Raw genomic sequence first — 20,736 nt, 5'->3', positions numbered from 1 at the left:
GGCTGTTTTCATTAGAGAAAAGAAGGTTTAGGGGTGACTTGATTGAGGTGTACAAGATGATTAGGGGGTTAGGTAGGGTTGACAGTGTGAACCTTTTCCCGCGTATGGAGTCGGGTATTACAAGGGGGCATAGCTTTAAATTAAGGGGGGGGTAGATATAGGACTGAAGTTAGGGGTAGGTTCTTCACTCAGCGAGTCGTAAGTTCATGGAATGCCCTGCCAGTAGCAGTGGTGGACTCTCCCTCTTTATCGGCATTTAAGCGGGCATTGGATAGGTATATGGAGGATAGTGGGTTAGTATAGGTTAGGTGGGCTTGGATCGGCGCAACATCGAGGGCCAAAGGGCCTGTACTGCGCTGTATTCTTCTATGTTCTATGTTCTATGATGTAACAAGCAAGGTGATAAAGGAAAACCTGTAGATCTACTGTATTTTAATTTTCATAAGATATCAGATGAGGCCTGCATAAAAGGTTACTTCTTGAGCATTGATGGTGTTGGGTTTAATATTTTAGCATGCATAGAGAATGTAACTACTAGAAAAGAGTGTGTCATGGGAAACTGGTCATTTTCATGTTGAGCAATTACAAGTCAGCTGTCAAAGGAATCGTGTTCGGGGCCTTGACCACAATTCACATTAATTGCTTGGATAAAGGGATCAAGTTTATTGTAGCCAAATTTACAAATATTACAAAGGTGAATGGAAAAGCAAGTACTAAGGAAAACACATACGCCCAGATATTTTAATGGTCATTAGAGCAGCACAGATTGGAATTGCGAATTTGGATCAGGAGTACTCTCAGACCCAAAAGACTTGAAGGAACTGCTTCAGAAGTTTAAAATTTTGATGGGAAAATCACCTAAGATTGGAATCCTATGAAAGAACCTCTTTTTAATTCACTTGTGGGTTGAGGAAATCGCTGGCTGGGCCAGCATTTTTTGCCACCTCCAGTGGCCCTCAAGAGGTTGTGGTCAACTGCTTTCTTGAGCCTCGACAGTCCATGTGCTATAGGTAGAAATTAAAGTCAGAGAATTTGGAAAGTTCCATTTCAATAAAGTTAATAGTTATACAGGAAAAGTAAAAGAATTAGCAATTTAGTCTAACTCCTGAGTAACAATTAAACAGATTCCCTTGATTTACCACCTGACTCCATCTGTACAGTCACCTGACAACCATGTGTTGTGGATGCCCGATTCTACAAACCCCACCAGCATCCTAGACCCAATATCATTCCCTCAGGCAACCTCAACCTATTCTAAGCAGACCATCCTAGCATTCTACATGTCTGGGACCATACTACCTGACACTCTGTGATGCTACAGACCTTAGGAAATGGAAAAGATCATTCAGCACTTCTGGCCCTAACCAATCTGAAATGAGCCCTTGGTGTAAATGGTCATGGAGGTAGTAATCAATATAGAAACTGATTGTGTACTGTATCTGATTGAGATGCTCCGCAGGTCATATCCTGCCCAAAATCGAAATGCATTGTGCAGCTTCTCAGATCACTTTATGAATGTTTCCCGACAGCTTTTTGAATTTGTGTGGACTGTATCTGTCGACAGAACAATAAGCCCACTGAAGGCTGATCGCACCATTTTCTTATTAATCATGCATTTAAACTAAGAAGATACCTGTGAGTCACCTGCCCCTTCATCATCAAAATAGTAACGTACAATCGTGCCGTCAGCATGTCCAGACAGAATTCCTTTGCCCGATAAACTGTGAAAAGAATAAATAAAAGTGATAAATAATTCAGGCATTAACATGATGAGTAGAAAAGTAAGATAGAAATGTATTCAACACATGACATTGAAATCACTCAATTGGTAATAGCACAGGTATCAAATGGATTCATTTTTGGTTATATCACATTTGGGCAATAGTCAGAGGACCACCAATTGTGCATTTTGCCTTATTTTCAATTAAACACAAACTTGGTGTTACATACATTCCTGAGATGATCTTCTGACTTCATATTCATACCCTGCATCAATTTACCAATTTTGACTCCAGAACATTGCCTAACTTTGTCCTATCTTAACTCATTTATTGCTGAAACTCTCATACACACCTTTGCTAGCTTCCAATACACTCCTCGCTGGTTTTCCTCATTCCACCCTCTTTAAACTTAATTTCATCCAAATCTCTGTTGCCTGGGTCTCAGATTCGATGCAAATACTGTTCCACTATCACCCATGCTCAATGGTTCACACATGTTGCTTTACCAGGAACTAATGTTAATATTCTAATGCTTATTTTCAATTCCTTCCAAAGTTCTGCCTCCCCTAACTTTATAATGTCCTCCTAAGTTGCTCTATTTGTGGACTACTCAGCATCTATGATGTTGGTAACTGTGTCTTCGGTTACGTAGACTCCATGCTTTGGTGCACCTTGTTTACACTTCTCCACTATTTTACTTTGCTTTTGACATTCAAGACACTTCTTAAAACCTACCTTTATAACAACAATTTTGATTATTTGAATTAATAGCTCTTTATATGGTTAGTTGTCATGCTTTGCGAAATAACTCCACAGAGGTAGAGTACATCATCATCAAGTAACCCTTTATTTACACATGAACAGTCCTTCAAACTGATCCGGCTTCCTCAGAGCCTGTTTCTCAAAGTGAACAACATATCTAACACTGATATTTTTTTCTTCTGCTCCGGGATTTGTTCTCTTACCTGCCTCATTATTCTGGGATAGATCCCATGTAGACCCGGGGATTTAGCTACCTTAATAATTTCTTCTTTACATCTAACAAACGGGCAGATGGATTGGGGTTATTAGTAGCAGATTGTCAGTCGTTCAGCTGTGGGCACCTACAGAATGCCAAGGATCAATGAGCCCCAGACAAGGCACATTCTCTGTTTTTAACTACAGATCAAATTTCTCCATCAAATTACCCAAAGTCTTCAGAAACAAACCATTCAATTCAATTAGTTTGTGAAATACCTCCACTAAGCCAGTATCATTAACAAGTCACCCTTTATTGATACGTGGAGAGTTCTTGACACTGATCCAGCACCCTCAGAGCCAGCTGTCAGAGTGAACAGGACATCTGGCACTTTTTTTTTCTGCTTTACACTCCTGTTTTTGTGTCAGCCAGGGCTCTCTGATTGGACAAGGTTAACAGCCCCAGTCAGGGAACTCATATTCTATGAAGTCCACCTGACTGACCTCATTACAATCACGACTTACCTCTTCTTCTGAGTGGGAGGACATAGGCAAGTTCTTTCTTCTATAGCTCCATCTTGGATGTTTTAGCACTAGGTCAGGTTCCTCCAATTCTGCTCTGGATTCAGGCATTGTATAACACACAGTAGATCAATTCTTGCACCGAGAGCATCATGGAAGAAATTCATTCTCTTCTTCAGATGGCAACGGTATTGAGGCAGTGATATCCACCATGTCCACTCAGACTTTGAGATATCTTCAACACTTCATGGACAGGGAGAATCCATGGGTTTTGCAACAACAGTCAGAAAGGCTATCAAGGAGCCTTTTCATAGGCTCAATATTCTCAGTCTTTGTGGATGTGCACTCAGTGGCTGGACATGTGTACAGTTCATTTGTCAAACATGGGGACGATGTGATAAACTCTTCCTGATGAAGTGTTTACGCCAGAACAGCGATTCTCCTGCTCCTTGGATGCTGCCTGACCTGATGTGCTTTTCCAGCACCACACCCTTGGCTCTGCCCTTATATCTTCCATGAGAATGATCCCAGGAATGAAAGGCTTAACATATAAGGAACATTTGAGGACTCTGGAATCATACACAATGGGGTTTGGAAGGATGAGGGGGAGATCTGATTGAAACTTACAGAATACTATACAACCTGAACAGAGTTGATGTTGGGAAGATGTTTCAATTGGCAGGAGAATTAAGGACCTGAGGGACCTAAACCTAAGAGTAAAGGAAAGACCTTTTCGAATGAAGATAAGGAAAATCCTCATTAGCCAGAGAGTGGTGAATTTGTGGAATTCATTGCCACAGAAGGCTGTGGAGGCCAGATATAGTTAAAACAGAGATACATAACTTCTTGATTGCCAAGAGGATCAAAGGTTACAGGGAGAAAGCGGAAAAATGGGGTTGCAAAACGTATCAGCCATGATTGAACGGTGAAGCAGACTCATGGACAGAATGGCCTAATTTCTTTGCCTGTGTCCTATGGTCTTATGGACTTTAGGAAATACTCAAATTCCCTGCCAGTAAACGATGCCCATTTTCTGTGGCCAACACTTCTTGAGTCTGTGTATTACAAAGGATGTTTGCAGTTTTTCTATCGTCCTTCCTGTGTTTGACAAATGAACTCTATACATGTGTGCACATTCACAATAACTGAGAATATTGAGCCCATGAAAAGACGTGTAGTCAAGAATTTACCTGGCTATTCCCACAAATGTGGGGGAGTTGCTGGCAGTAATGTTTGTCCTTGTTGGCACTCTGAGCACTGCCCCATGAAACCAGCTATGTCTGCATCCAGTTCTGGCCACCAGACATCACTTCTCACCAACATCTTCATTTTGGAAACTCCTAGATGACACTGATGAAGTTCAGCCAGTAGCTGGCGGTGACCTTTAACCAGGAAATTCACGCTTGCTCTCCATAATAATGTGCATTACTCCACTGTGTTCTGGTTTCTCCAGGTCCGAAAAGGTTTCAATTCTGGTTTTGATGGCCCTTTGGTTTTCCCCATCACCCCAAAACTATTCCAATTTTACCAGGACCAGATCTTTCTGTGTCCAAAGTCTAATATTGTCAGCTGGTGACTGGTAGTGTATCCAGAAAATTTAAAACCATTATGGACTCTTCCAGTGATGGTATCACTTGTGGTGTCTTATTTGCCAGCGGGAGGCTGCTCAATACATCCACACATGCTATTTGGTCTCCTACAAGGTGTTCCAACTTGTAATTATATGCACTTAATATTAAGCCTACCGTTGAATTCGGCCTGAAGCTATGGGTGGCACTTTTCGACCTAGTCTGTTATGATAAATGTATATTGTAAAGGTACTGATGGAAATATCTGACTCCAAATATGACCACCAAACCTCTCTTCTTTTCCGAGACACACTTACATTTTTTTGAAACATATTTTGCATTAGCCGAAGTCCTGGATGTATACGCTATTGGGTGTTCCTCTCCATTGGGCCACGTATGAGCTAATACTATCCTGATGCCAGGAGGTGTCAATGCTAGACTTTCCTTTGGATCATAGTGCGGCAACACCTTAGAGGATGATAGCTGTTTTTTTCGCTTCCCTGAAAGATATAGCTTGGCTACGTAATCATTTTCAGGGCTATTTCTGAGACTCCAACAATATTAACCATTTCAAATACATTGTAAAGCACTTTGAAGCAGCTGGCAGTCATGAAAAGTGCTCTATAAATGCAAGTACTATTTTTCTTTTACCACCGTACCCATAAAAAATGTATACATTTACATCATATAGTGAACATCTGAACTACACACAATTTAGAAGTGCAACTTGAATGCAAGATTAATTTGAGGCAGAACTTTCAGAAGGCTTTAAGTAGGATTCAACATAAGAAATTAGGATGCAAAATTGAAGTACATATGATTGAGTTAGTGTACTGACATGGTAGAGAACCGTTTGGCAGATAGGAAATAGATTTAGGAATGAATGGTTCTTTTTTGAGTGACTTGTGTGGACCACAGGGATCAGTGCTTGACCCTAACTATTCACAATATATACTAATGATTGGGATGAGGAAACTAAATGTGATATCTCAAAGTTTGCAGAAACTACAATGCTAGGTGGGAGAATGAACTGCAATAAGGATCCAGAGATGTTTCAGTGTAATTTAGATAAGTTGGGTGAGCAAATGCATGACAGATGTGATGTAATGTGTGTAAATGTGAGGTCATCCATTTTAGCAGCAAAGTAGTAAGGTTATCTGAATGATGAAAAAATGGGCAAGGGGGTAGTGCAATAAAACCTAGGTGTCCCTCTACATTGGTATACCAGTCACTGAAAGTAAGCATGTGGTGAAGAAGTCAATGGTATATTGGCCTTTATATTGAGAGTAGAGCAGAGGAACAGGGATGTCATGCAGCAATTATACTGTGTTTTGTGAGGCCATACCTGGAGTATTGTATGCAGATTTGGTCCCTTATCTAAGGATTAATTTTCTGGCCGTGGAGGGAGTGTAATGAAGGTTCACCAAACTGTTTCTGTGAGAAGGCAGGACTGATGTATAAATAAAGACTAGATTGGTTAGAACTACATTCACTGCAGTTTTGAAGACTGAGGGGGGAGATCTCATAGAAACCTACAAAATTCTAACAGGACTAACAAGACTAACAAGATAAATGCAGGAAGGATGTTCCTGCAGCCTCGGGAGTGCAGAATCAGAGGTCACGGTCCAAGGACATGGGCAGGCCTGTAGGAGACATTTCTTCACTCAGAGAAGGGAGCGTGCAATACCCTGCTTCAAAAGCAGTTGGGACCCAAAGCATTAAACCTTTTCAAGGAAGAGTTAGATAGAGTTTTAAGGACTAATGGGGTCAAATAGCATGGGGAGAAAGGGGAACAAGGTATTGAATTGGATGATCAGCCATGAACATACTAAATGACAGATCTCGCTCAAAGGACCAAATGGCCTACCTCTTCTCCTTTTTTCTATGGATGTTTAGAGATATGTCAAATAAGAAACAACTGACCATCAATGAAAAGGGAGGTAAAGATAAAATAACCAAACAGACCAAAAAACAGTTTAATGAAAACCTAGCAGCAAAATACAATCAAACAAAAATATCATTTTAACCTGGATCTCCTTCTTGAACATTATGTTACTTAAATAATTATTGGAGGGCACAACACTAGTGCTGTGATGGAACATTTTATCCCTTACATTCAGTCCTCACATCAGACATTAACAGGAATACAGAAAAGGTGAAATCCAGAGTAAGTCTTTCTACACTGCCCAACACTTCAAGAACATGGAAAGCAAGATGATCGGAACTGACATTGATGCAAAATTAGAACATAGAAGAATACAGCGCAGTACAGGCCCTTCGGCCCTCGATGTTGCGCCGATCCAAGCCCACCTAACCTTCACTGGCCCACTATCCTCCATATGCCTATCCAATGCCCGCTTAAATGCCCATGAGGGAGAGTCCACCACTGCTAGTGGCAGGGCATTCCATGAACTCACGACTCGTTGAGTAAAGAACCTACCCCCCCTTAATTTAAAGCTATGCCCCTTTTGTGCTATAATCATGCAAGACAATAAGATACACGTACATTATTAGGCTGTTCGGGACACTGCATCTTTTCCATCATTTGTTCATGGCTGTCACGTTTCTCAACCCCATTCTCCTGCCTTCTGCCCATAACTCTCAATTCCCCTACTAATAAAGAACCTATCTTAGTCTTAAATACACTCAATGACTTGGACTCCACAGCCTTCTGTGGCAATGAGTTCTCCAGATTCACCACCCTCTGGCTGAAGAAATTCCACCTCCTTTTAGTTCAAATGGCCAACCCTTCACTCTCAGGCTAGGACCCTTCCCTTGGGTCCTAGCCTCTCCTATTAGTGGAGATATTTTCTCCACATCTACTCTATCCCGACCTCTCCGTATTCTTCCCGTTTCAATGTGATAACCCCCATCCTTCAAAACTCCGAGTACAGAGTCAAGGTCCTCAAGCACTCATGTGACAAGCTCTTCACCTCTGGGATCATTCTTGTAAACCTCCTCTGGAACATCTTCAAGGCTAGCATATACTTCCTTAAATATGGGGCCACAAACTGCTGACATTTTTCCAAATGCAGAATAACCAGCCTTATGCAGCCTTATTTCTACTCTTATATTCTATCCCTCTTGAACACCAACACTGCATTCACCTAAACCTGAATATTAATGTTTGGGGCGGCACAGTGGCTAGCACTGCTGCCTCACAGCGCCAGGGACCCAGATTTGATTCCAGCCTCAGGCAACTGTCTGTGTGGAGTTTGCACATTCTCCCCATGTCTGCGCGGGTTTCCTCTGGGTGCTCTGGTTTCCTCCCATAGTCCAAAGATGTGCAGGTCAGGTGAATTGGCCATGCTAAATTGCCCATAGTGTTAGGTGCATGAGTCAGAGGGAAATGGGTCTGGATGGATTACTCTTCGGAGGGTCGTTGTGGACTTGTTGGGCCAAAGGGCATGATTCCACATTGTAGGAGAATCTAATCTAAACATTGAGAGAATCCTGAAATGATTCCTCAGTTCCTTTCTGCTTCAGATTTCTAAAGATTTTCTCCATTTAGAAAATAGTCTACACGCCTCTATTCTTCTTACCATATTGCGTAAGCTCACACTTTCCCACAATGTATTCCACCAGCCACTTCTTTGCCCGGTCTCCTAGCCTGTCCAAGACCTTCTGCAGCCTCCCAGCTTCCTCAACATTACCTAACCCTCCACCTATCTTTGTGTCATCTGCAAACTTAGGAACAATGCCTTCAGTTCATTCATCCAGGTCATTAAGGCATAACGTGAATAGTTGTGATCCTAACACTAACTCATACAGAACTCCATTAGTCACTGGCTGCCATCCTGAAAAATACTCCATTATCCTTATTCTTTGCCTTCTGCCAGTCAGCCAATCTTCTATCCATGCCAATACCTTGCCCCTAACATCATGGACCCTTAGCAGCCTTCTGTGCAGCACCTTGTCAAAGGGCTTTCAGAAATACAAATACATCTCTTCCAGCGGCTCTCCCTTGTCTAGCTTGCTCATAACCTCCTCAGCGAATTCTGACAGATTGCATAACTCCCCTTGATGAAGCTGTGCTGACTCAGTCCTATTTTACCATGTACTTTCAAGTATTCCGCAATCTCATCCTTAATAATGGACTTTAAAATCTTATCAACAACCAAGATCAGGCTAACCAGCCAATATTTCCCATTTACTGCCTCGCTCCCTTCTTAAACAAGGTGTCACAATCTCCATTTTCCAGTTCTCTAGCAACCTCCCTGACTCCAATGATACCTGAAAGATCATCCACATTTCCTCAGCTATCTCCTTCAGAATGCTCATGTATAATCTGGTCGATCTGGGTGATTTATCCATCTTCAGACCTTTCAGCTTCCCCAGCACCTCTCCTTAATGATGGCTACCAGCACTCACCTCTGCCCCGACTCTGGAAGTTCTGGTATGCCACTGGTGTCTTGCACTGTGAAGATTGATGCAAAGAACCTATTCAGTTCCTTCATCATTTCTTTGTTCCTGATTACTACTACTCTAGCCTCATTTTCCAGCAGATGGAAATGTGTTGCTGGAAAAGCGCAGCAGGTCAGGCAGCATCTAGGGAACAGGAGAATCGACGTTTCGGGCATTAGCCCTTCTTCAGGAATGCCCGAAACGTCGATTCTCCTGTTCCCTGGATGCTGCCTGACCTGCTGCGCTTTTCCAGCAACACATTTCCATCTCTGATCTCCAGCATCTGCAGACCTCACTTTCTCCTCATTTTCCAGCAGTCCAATGTCAACTCTTGTCTCTCTGTTACCTTTTATATTGAACAATAGGGGAGACTATCACACCAGTCTGGAGGGAGGAGACCTTGGAGGGTTCATCCAGTGAGGCCATATGGATTAAGCTCAGGGTTAGGAAGGGTTCAACCTCTTTGATAGGATTGTATTACAGGCCTCCCAGGTGATAAATTATCAGATGTGTAGACAGCTTATGGAAAAACATAAAAACAATAGGGTTGGGGTGGGATATGATTTTAACGTTGCCGATATTGATTGGGACTCACATAGTGCCAGGGTCTTGGATGAGAAGAAATTTGTTAGATGTGTCCAGATGTTTTCTGAAACAATTTGTAAAAAGTCCAACTAGGGAAGGAGCCATACTAGGCCTGGCTTTGCACTTGTTTTGTCTCTAACAGAATCTTAAAAGGCCATTAAATTAGAGTTCATGACCAGTATGATCATATGAAAATGAAGGATAAGGATGGCAAGGTTCGGAAATCTTCAGCGACAAAACAAATTGAGAGCTTAGTCAAAAACAGAAACGAAACATACATAAGGTTTAGAGAACCAAAAACAGAAAGAACCCTTAAAGAACAGAAAAATACCAGGAAAGAATTCAAAACAATTGAAGAAATAATTATCAAGAGGCTTGCAAAACACGATATCAATTCCTTCATCAAATGTTCACTCTGAACCTCATGATCAGAATGGGGCAGGGAAGTGCAGCATCCAAAATAAAATCCCCTTGCCATTTATAAAGAGTTAAGTTTACAATATCATAAACATGACAAAGAAAAGCCCTCCTCCTTAACAGGATGTCTGGCAGTGACAAAGAAAACAGCACTTACTTTGAAGTCAATGAAACTACATAGGAATCTGTTCCATAAATGGTTGAAGACTTGTTTGACTTTGTGTTAGCTAAACGAACCTATAATAAGTAGTAACAGTATTAATGGAGAGTAGAGAATATATTTAAAAACATTGATTTTATGAACACATGAATATTTAGAAGAAGGTTACTTCAGTTTGTGTTCATTTATTCAGGAAAAGTATCACCAAAATAATTATCTTCGAAACAACACGATGGTACAACTTCATTCAGACTCTTACTCAAGTATTATGCATCTGTTAAGAATGACCAATTACTTAAGTCTATTTGAGTATTTTCTTAAGGTAGAGGTAAAACGATATGTTTCTTATTCACTTACCTGGAAAGGTTAACAGAAAATGTCTTCCAAATGTGCATATTGTATTCACAACATAAAAGCTGTGATCATTGTAATCATTAAAAACACAGAAATAGAGAGCACACACTGGATCATCAATGCTACACTCACAGGAATCCGATTCACTAGAGAGGAAGAAAAGGACAACCAACTCCCATTCCTAGATGTGATGGTACAGTGAACATAACGGAGAATTCACCACAAAGGTATGCAGGAAAGCCACACACACAGACCAAGTCCTGAACTACAAAAGCAACCACCCCAACACACACAAAAGAAGTTGCATCAAGACACTGTTCAAAAAGGGCCACAACACACTGCAGTACACCAGAACTGCAAAAAAAGAGGAAGAAGAACACCTATACAATGTATTCACCAAAAACAGATACCCGCGCAATTTCATCAACAGATGCCTAAGGGAAAGACAACGGAACGAGGACATGCCACAACCCAAAGGACTAGCCACACTACCATACATCAAGAGCATGTCCGAACTGACAGCCAGACTACTGCGACCACTAGGACTCATAACAGCACACAAACCAACAGCCACTCTCAGACAACAACTCACCAGAACAAAGGACCCGATACCCAGCATGAGCAAAACCAATGTAGTGTACAAAATCCCATGCAAGGACTGCACAAAACACTACATAGGACAAACAGGAAGACAGCTAACGATCCGCATCCATGAACACCAACTAGCCACGAAACGACACGACCAGCTGTCCTTAGTAGCCACACATGCAGATGACAAGCAACATGAATTCGACTGGGACAACGCTACTATTATAGGACAGGCCAAACAGAGAACAGCCAGGGAATTCCTGGAGGCATGGCACTCATCCACAGATTCTATCAACAAACACATCGACCTGGACCCAATATACCGGCCACTGCAGCGGACAGCTGGAACTGACAACCGGAAGCGGCAGAGACAAACCACTATAAATGCTGGAGGAAACATCACAGGAGCGCTTCACAGGAGGCTCCCAAGCACTGAGGATGTCACCTAGACAGGGGACGAAACGTCTGCAACACAAATTCCGAGCTTGGCGAACAGAACCACAACAACAAAAGCTGTGAAGTCTGTCTTATATTAAAAAAAATTTACAGGCAACTTACCGTAACTAACTTATTTGAATCAGATGATAATTGTACAGTTACGTTTTAATAATGTTAACCATTCACCTGAATCTCAAAATTATATGAATACTTTACACCATTTACTTGTATAGTTTTAGAGTCATAGAGATGTACAGCATGGAACCCCTTCAGTCCAACCCGTCCATTCTGACCAGATATCCCAAACCAATCTAGTCCCACCTGCCAGCATCTGGCTCATATCCCTCCAAACACTTCCAGTTCATATACCCATCCATGTTGCAATTGTACCAGCCTCCACCACTTCCTCTGGCAGTTCATTCCATACATGTACCACCCTTTGTGTGAAAAAGTTGCCCCTTAGGCCTCTTTTATATCTTTCCCCTCTCACCCTAAACCTATGCCCTCTAGTTCTGGACTCCTCAACCCAGGGAAAAGACTTTGCCGATTTATCCTATTCATGCCCCTCATAATTTTGTAAACCTCTATAAGGTCATCCCTCAGCCTCCGACGCTCCAGGGAAAACAGGCCCAGCCTGTTCAGCCTCTCCCTATAGCTCAAATCCTCCAACCCTGGCAACATACTTGTAAATCTTTCTGAACCCTTTCAAGTTTCACAACATCTTTCCGATAGGAAGGAGACCAGAATTGTACGCAATATTCGAACAGTGGCCTAACCAATGTCCTGTACAGCCGCAACATGACCTCCCAACTTCTGTACTCAATACTCTGACCAATAAAGGAAAGTATACCACACGCCTTCTTCACTATCCTATCGACCTGCGACTCTACTTTCAAGGAGCCATGAACCTACACTCCAAGGTCTCTTTGTTCAGCAACACTCCCTAGGACCTTAACATTAAGTGTATAAGTCCTGCTAAAATTTGCTTTCCCAAAATGCGGCATCTCGCATTTATCTGAATTAATAGTTGAATGGCTGGCTTAGTAGCAAGTTCTCTTCACTGAATAACAGGAACAAAATTAGTTCACTCTTTCTGAGTTGGTAGCTCAGTACATGCCAGTTGGAAGCACTAACCTTTGAATCACAAGGATCCAGGTTCAGGCCTCATTCTAAACCCTCAGCACAAAACTCAAGATTGATACTCCAGAGTAATACTGAAGGTCAGTAGTCACACGACATCAGGTTATAAGACAACATGTTTATTTGAAATCACAAGCTTTTGGAGCGCTGCTCCTTTGTCATGTGATGTCTATAAACGTAAGCACAAAATGTGGACTTGTAGTTAAATCAAATCCCTCTTTGAAAACAGGATTACCCTCTGAACTGTTTCCTTTTCTTTCTTCATTTAATCTAAGCTGTCCTTTCTCAATGTGATGTTGCCTCAGTTCTCTCTCTTTTTGGAGTTCTAGCTCTTTAAATTTAATTTTAAATAATTTCTCCTTGATTTACTTCCTCCTCAGCTTTCTTATAACCAGCTCCCTTTTCCTTTTTTCTTTTCCCTTTCCATTGTTTTTCTTTAATTTTAATCAGTTTTCATTTCTAATTCAGCATTTTTAAAAAGATTTTAAACTGAATTCTAGCTAATTCTAGCAGTGACATCTCAATGTCAGTTTTCTTTCTTTTAACTCAAAATGCTTGGCAATTACTTTGAGCATCTCATCCTTATGAAATTCTGCTTTAGCTGCTAACTCTTTCAATGTGTCCCTTAGTCACAGATTTCAAATTGGGTAAAGACAATGACTGCAGATGCTGGAAACCAGATTCTGGATTAGTGGTGCTGGAAGAGCACAGCAGTTCAGGCAGCATCCGAGGAGCAGTAAAATCAACATTTCGGGCAAAGGCCCTTCATCAGGAATAAAGGCAGACAGCCTGAAGCGTGGAGAGATAAGATAGAGGAGGGTGGGGGTGGGGAGAAAGTAGCATAGAGTACCTGGGAGTTGCAGTGGGAGAGGGACACCCTGAGATTCTTGTAGAGAGAGGAGGAAAACTTCTTCAAGGCAGGCATTCTTGCAAGAGGATTCGCAGTAGTGTTAAAATCAACTAGGTAAAAACAATGACTGCAGATGCTGGAAACCAGATTCTGGATTAGTGGTGCTGGAAGACCTTCTGGATTATTGGTGCTGGACCACTAATCCATAGATTTCAAATTGTTAAGCAAGGAGTTGAGAGATACAAGTGAGCCAGGAAAGACCTAAAGAGAGGGCTAAGAAGAGCTAGGAGGGGACATGAGAAGTCATTGGCAGATAGGATTAAGGAAAACCCTAAAGCTTTCTATAGGTACATCAGGAATAAAAGAAATGACCAGAGTAAGATTAGGGTCAATCAAGGAAGTTGTGCGTGAAGTCCTAGGAGATAGAGGAAGCAGTAAATGAATATTTTTGTCAGTCTTCGAACTGGAAAAAGACAATGTTCTTGAGGAGAATACTGAGATACAGATTAGACTAGATTAGACGGGATTGTGGTTAACAAGGAGGAGGTGTTATCTATTTTCACACTTTCCAGAATTGCTAAGTCCCCTGGGCTAGATGGAATTTATCCTAGGATTCTCTGGGAAGCCAGGGAGGGGATTGCAGGGCCTTTGGCTTTGATCTTTATGTCGTCATTGTCTATAGGAATAGTGGCAGAAGACTGGAGGATAGCAAATGTTGTTCCCTTGTTCAAGAAGGGGAGTAGAGACAACCCTGGTAATTCTAGACCAGTGAGCCTTATTTCGGTTGTGAGTAAAGTGTTAGAAAAGATTATAAGAGATAGGATTTATAATCATCTATAAGTTGATTAGGGATAGTCAACACGGTTTTGTGAAGGGTACGTCGTGCCTCACAAATCTTATTGAGTTCTTCAAGATGGTGACCAAACAGGTAGATGAGAGTTGATTTGGGGTATATAGATTTCAGTAAGGCATTTGATAAGGTTCACCACAGTAGTCTATTGCACAAAATTCAGAGGCGTGGAATTGAGAGTGATTTAGCAGTTTGGATCAGAAATTGGCTAGCTGAACGAAGACAGAAGGTTGATGGGAAATGTTCATCGTGAAGTTCAGTTACTAGTGGTGTACTGCAAGGATCTGTTTTGGGGCCACTGCTGTTAGTCATTTTTACAAATGACCTGGATGAGGGCATAGAAGGAGGGGTTAGTAAGTTTGCAGATGACACTAAGGTCAATGGAGTTGTGGATTGTGCAGAAGGATGTTGTAGGTTACAGAGAAACTTAGATCAGCTGCAGAGCTGGGCAGTGGAGTTTAATGAAGAAAAGCGTAAGGTGATTCACTTTGGAAGGAGCAACAGGAATAAAGAGTACTGGGCTAATAGTAAATTCTTGGAAGGGTAGACGAGCAGAGAGATCTCGGTGTCCATGTACATAGATCCCTGAAAGTTGTCACCCAGGTTGATAGGGTTGTTAAGAAGGCATATGGTGTGTTAACGTTTATTGTTAAAGGGATTGAGTTTCAGAGCCATGAGGTCATGTTGCAGCTGTACAAAACTCTGATGCGGCCCCACTTGGGGTATTGCGTACAGTTCTGGTCACCACATTATAGGAAAAATGTGGAAGCTTTGGAAAGGGTGCAGAGGAAATTTACTAGGATGTTAAGAATTCAAAACACTTTATTGGTACTCAGAAAGAGAAAAATAGGGTGGAATGTGAGCCTCACGAGGGGTATGTTGAATATCTTGGGCATGTCAGTATATAAAAAGGGATGATGTTGGGAGGTTTTGAAAAGCATTAAAACAGATAATCCCTGGGACTTGATGGAATTAATCCCAGACTCCTGAGGGAGGCAGATGAGGAAACTGCTAAAGCCTTGTACAAAATCTTTGTATCCTCTTTAGTCACTGTAGAGGTCCAAGAGGACTGGAGAATTGCCAATGTTGTTCCTTTATTAAGAAGACAACAGAGATAATCCAAGAAATTCCAGGCCAGTGAGCCTTACATCAGGTAGGAGGGAAATTATTGGAGAAGATTCTTCGGGGTAGTATTTACTGACATTTGAAAAAAATATGGATATATCAGCAATAGGCATCATGGTTTTGTGCAGGGAAGGTTGTGCATCACAAACTTGATTTGAGTTTTTTGAGAAATGATTGATGAGCGCAGGGCAGGAGATATTATCTGCATTGACTTTAGCAAGGCCTTTGGCAAAGTCCCACATGGCAGGCTGATATAAAAGGCAAAATCATACAGATCCGCAGTGAGCTGGTAAAATGAATCAGTGGTGTTAAGCGGGGATTAGTGCTGGGACCTCTATTGTTGGTAATACAAAGAAATGATTTGGAGGAGAACATAGGTGATCTGATTAGTAAATTTCTGGATGACACAAAGACTGGGTGACTGGAAGGATCGCCAGAGGATACAGCAGGGTATAGATCAATTAGAGATTTGGGCAGAGAAATGCAGATAGAGTTGAATTCAGCAAATACGAAGTGCTGCATTTTGAGAGATCTAATACAAGAGGGACATCTAGAGTAAATGGGAGAATCCTTAGTATCATCAACATACAGCGGGATCTAGGCGTACAGATCTACAATTCCCTCGAAGTGGCAACACAAGTAAATAAGTTAGTTAAGAAGGCATATAGCATGCTTGTCTTCATTCAGGGTATAAAGAATAAAAATTGACAAGTCATATTGCAGCATGTTGTATAGAATCTTAGTTCGGCCACATTTGGAATATAGTGTACAGTTCATATTGCCACACTACCAGAAAGGTGTGGAGGCTTCAGAGAGGGTACAGAAACAATTAATCAGGTTGTTGCCTGGTTTGAAAGGTATTAGCTATGAGGACAGCCAAGATCACCTTCAGTCCATTAAGTCGCGCCATCAAAAATATACTAATACCTACATCAGTCCCACTTTCTCATATCAGCCCACAGCTTTCAATGTTATGACTCTTTAATTACTCATCCAACTACATTATAAAGGCTGTAAGGTTTCCAAATGCAACTACCCTCCTAGACAGTGCATTCCAGATTCCCACCACCCTCTTGCTGAAAAGGTTTTTCATCAAATCCCCTCTAAGCCTTGTGCATTTCACTTTAAAATTATACCCCCTTCTGACTGACCTTCAACTAAGGGGTACAGTTGCTTTATATTCACCTTGTGCATGCTCTTATAAACCTTCCTTTGGTCTCCCTCAGCCTTCACTGCTCTAAAGAAAATAATCCGAGTTTATCCAGCTACTCTTCATAGCTAAAATGCTCCATCTCAGGCAACATCCTGGTGAATATTCTTTGCACCCCCTCCAATGCAATCATATCGTTCCCATAGTGCAGCGACCAAAGCCTCTCACAGTACTCCAACTATGGCCTTCCCAAATTTCTGCACAACTCCAATATGATTTCCCTGCTCTTCTAATCTATGTCACGTCCGATGAAGGTAAATGTTCCATATGCCTTTTTACCCTGTTAACCCACCTTGCCACCTTCAGGGATCAGTGGACAAACACTCTGTTCCTCTGAACTTCCTACCATTTTGTCATTTGTTGAGTATTAGTATTACGCAAATATATAGGTTCATTTATGAGAAATTGGAGAATTTTCACAAGCCTTCTGTTGGTAGCTTTCTCAAAACACATCAGAATCTAAGACCTTTCCTTGTTTTCCCATTGCTTTTAAAACTTACTTAAAATACAGTGTATAAGTTTCCCACTAGTATTGTCAAGAGAAACGTAACCATACAGTTAAAAGTGTCCCACATCAATAAATAGATCTGAAGTAGTTGTCTTCAAGGGTGGCCTGTGTACATTAAATATTGTTAGGTTTGGAATGAAGAAAACATTAAGCAAATGTTTTCTTTCTGAGTATCTTGGTGGAGGGGAGATGACTGCAGTTGTCTTCATAAGAGGTTCAAATTACTTATCTGCATCCCATTTCAAGTAAGTTTTAAAAGCAATGGGAAAACAAGGAAAGGTCTGAAAGTCATCAGATTTAATTTTTGGACTAAGGAATGAGTTAGAAGATGGAGGTATGGTTTAATTGTAGATAACCACTACCTATGGCATTTCAGGTACGCTACATTGCCATAGATCTAAGTTATAAATGGAGGTAGCCTTTATTTTCACTCTTTCTGTATGTTTTGTGAAACAAACCATTAGCTTGGGAGCACTTTTGAAAGATGCAGCTTATATCTGAAACTGGAACTTCTTGGAAGCAGGCAAAGGTGGGGGAAACTGCCAAAATGCTTAATGCAGTTGCAGACTGGAAGCAAAGGCCGATCAAAGAAGTGGAGTCATAGAGCACGAAGGTAGGGATACATAAACTCCACTAGGATTGTCTGCCAAGAAGAGATGCTCAAAAATAATTGGAAGGTTTCTTAGCCCATAGCTTGCATGAAGACCCACACAAATATACCTCAGAATAGTGAGAACACGGAGGAGAATTTAAGTAAATTCTTGAAAGCTGTAGCACATCTTGATTTGAAACCAAGAGGTGAAGGAACAATTGACATTCTTTAAGGGATAGTGGGAACTCTTGAATGAAGTAAAATAAACAGGGGGTGACCCATTGAGATTTAAATAATAAAGTTTATGAAATATATATAGCATTAAGTGAGCAATTCTTGGACAGTGAAAATTTTTGTTTAAAACATGAAACATTGCAGCATAATTATTTCAGTTAATAATTGGGAGTCCAAGTTTAATTTTGTTTAAAAGTTAATGATCTCCCTTGACATAATGGATATTCATACATAACAATTATATCTTGCTATCCTATCCCTATGTACCTTTACTTTCTCATGTATGCAAAAAATCTAAATATATTAATACTATCTACCTGATTTGTTTTTATCCTTGTTCGGAAAAGTACAATAAACTACTGAAAATACCTTTCCTTCAGCCAATCCGAAAACAATTGCTTGATCTGCTGGCCAAATTAGACACGTAACAGCACTCTGAAAAATAAAACAAAAGCTTTGAAATTGTAAACACAAAAATAAATACATTATTTGAGGACTTCACTGCTCATCAAACTAAAATGTCAAAAAGCTAACAGATTACCACATTTCAGCATGGACTGCAGTTAGAAGATTAAAAAGTTACTGAGTTTCTGCTAAACCGTTGTCAAGAATATTGAGCTCAATTATGTTCACAGATGCTGAAACGATCCAGGAAAAATCCAAACTATTCCAGTGACCTTTCTTCAGAACTGGACCTGAAATATTAATTTTGCTTTCTTTCTACATATGCTGCCAGACCTGCTGAGATTTTCCTGTAATTTCTGTTTTTGTTTCTTACTTCCAGCATGTGTACTTCTTTGGTAGGTTTTGTTTAAAAAAAGCCATCTTTTTTGCAGTTCTAACATCTTCTGTTGTTTCCACTTGTAATTGATTGTTTTGATAGTTGGGTTTATTATGAATGCTTGGCAAAGGTTTAAAAGCTTTGGGGCTACTGTTACTTGCAGAGAGCTGCAAAGGAAGTTTGATTAGCAGTTTAACAGTTTATTGAAGGATGATTGGTCTTTAATGTGTATAGTGACCACTTGAGGGAAATTGATTTTTATAAAAATAATTTCTTTGAATGGGCATTTTTCAGAGCTGGTCTAGATTTTATTTCCTCTTTCAATTCAAGAATGGGCACCTGAGCCCATTATGGATACTGCATGAAAGATTATACATGATACATATGGCCATGGAGGAGGAAATGGGATATCTTGACTTTTATTTTATTTGATTTATTATTATCACACGTACCTAAGTGCAGTGACAAGTTCTGTTGTGTGCAGTACAGGCAGATCATAACATGAAAGTTCACAGGGTGATTGAACATAGCGACGAATTCAAAGTTATGGCTGCAAAGAAGCTGCACAAAATGCAAGATCAACATTAGATTTGAAACTTGAGAGGTCCATTCAGCAGTGCAGGAACAGTAGGGAAGAAACTGTTCTTGAACCTGTTGGTACGTGTGTTTAAGCTTTTGTATCTGCTGCCTGACGGAACAGGTTAGAAGAGATTATATTTGGGGTGGGAGAGGTCTTTGATGATATTGGTCATCTTTCTGGACATTGAAAGTGTAAATGGAGTCAATCGATGGGAAGTCTGTTTACATGATGGACTGGACTGTGTTCACAACTTTCTGTAGTTTCTCACGATCCTGGGCAGAGCAGTTGCCATACGATGTCGTAATGCATTCATATTGAATTCTTTCAATGGTGTACCGATAAACGTTGGTGGGAGTCCTAATGGTCATGCCAAATTTCCTTCGCCTCCTGAGGAAGAAGAGGCATGGTTGTGCCTTCTTGACTGTCGCATCAACATGGATAAATTGTCAGTGATCATCACTACTAGAAACTTGACACTCTTCACCATCTCCACCTTGGTTCCATTGATGCAGCCCTCCTCCTCGCTTCCTGAAGTCGATGATTAGCTTTTGAGGTTTATTGACATTGATGGACAGACCTTTATCTTTGCGCCATGTCCAAGCACTCTCTTTCTGTCTCATCGTTGCTTGATGTCCGACTACAGTGGTGGTGCTGTCAGCAAACTTGTACATACACTTTGGAGAAAATTTGGCCACAGTTATGAGTGCACTGCTAGTACAGTAGGGGGCTGAATACACATCACTGCAGGATGCCGTTGTTGAGAATTATCGAGGAGGAGCAGCTATTGCCTAATCTTCACTGATCACAGTCTGTGGCTTAAGAAGTCAAGAATTCAGTTGCAGAAAGTGTAACAGAGACCTAGTTCTTGGAATTCGTAAATTAGTTTGGTTAGGATTACAGGCATTGAAGGTAGAGCTGTTTTCAATAATAGAAGTCTGATGTAGATATCCTTACTATTCAGATGTTCCAGAGGTGGGTGTCGGGCTAGGGAGATGGCATCTGCTGTGGACCTGTTGCGCCAGTAGGCAAATTGCAAGGGATCGAGGCAGGCTGGCAGCCGAGAGTTGGTATGAGCCACGAATAACCTCTGGTACTGCTTAATTATTGAGGTCAGAGCCACAGGCCGTAGTCATTAAGGCACATTGCATGCAT

General features: G+C 41.1%; 1 protein-coding gene across 2 annotated transcripts in view; it reads right to left on the bottom strand.

Annotated features, from left to right (window-relative positions):
• ift172 (intraflagellar transport 172) overlaps positions 1–20,736 on the bottom strand; it is a 291,193-nt gene that overhangs the window by 236,880 nt on the left and 33,577 nt on the right. For both annotated transcript variants that reach the window (XM_043682226.2, XM_043682236.2), the window contains exons 5-7: positions 18,593–18,658; positions 10,332–10,411; positions 1,634–1,721 (exon numbers count right to left, since the gene is read on the bottom strand). In XM_043682226.2, the coding sequence (XP_043538161.1) occupies positions 1,634–1,721; positions 10,332–10,411; positions 18,593–18,658 (234 nt within the window). The remainder of the gene's footprint in view (positions 1–1,633; positions 1,722–10,331; positions 10,412–18,592; positions 18,659–20,736) is intronic.

This window comes from Chiloscyllium plagiosum, unplaced genomic scaffold (genome assembly GCF_037043375.1).
Source record: "Chiloscyllium plagiosum isolate Xiang-an unplaced genomic scaffold, Cpla_swu_hap1 HiC_scaffold_3, whole genome shotgun sequence".
Classification (NCBI taxonomy): domain Eukaryota; kingdom Metazoa; phylum Chordata; class Chondrichthyes; order Orectolobiformes; family Hemiscylliidae; genus Chiloscyllium; species Chiloscyllium plagiosum.
The sequence above is the reverse complement of the archived record's forward strand: the minus strand, read 5'-3'. Positions and strand labels throughout refer to the sequence as shown.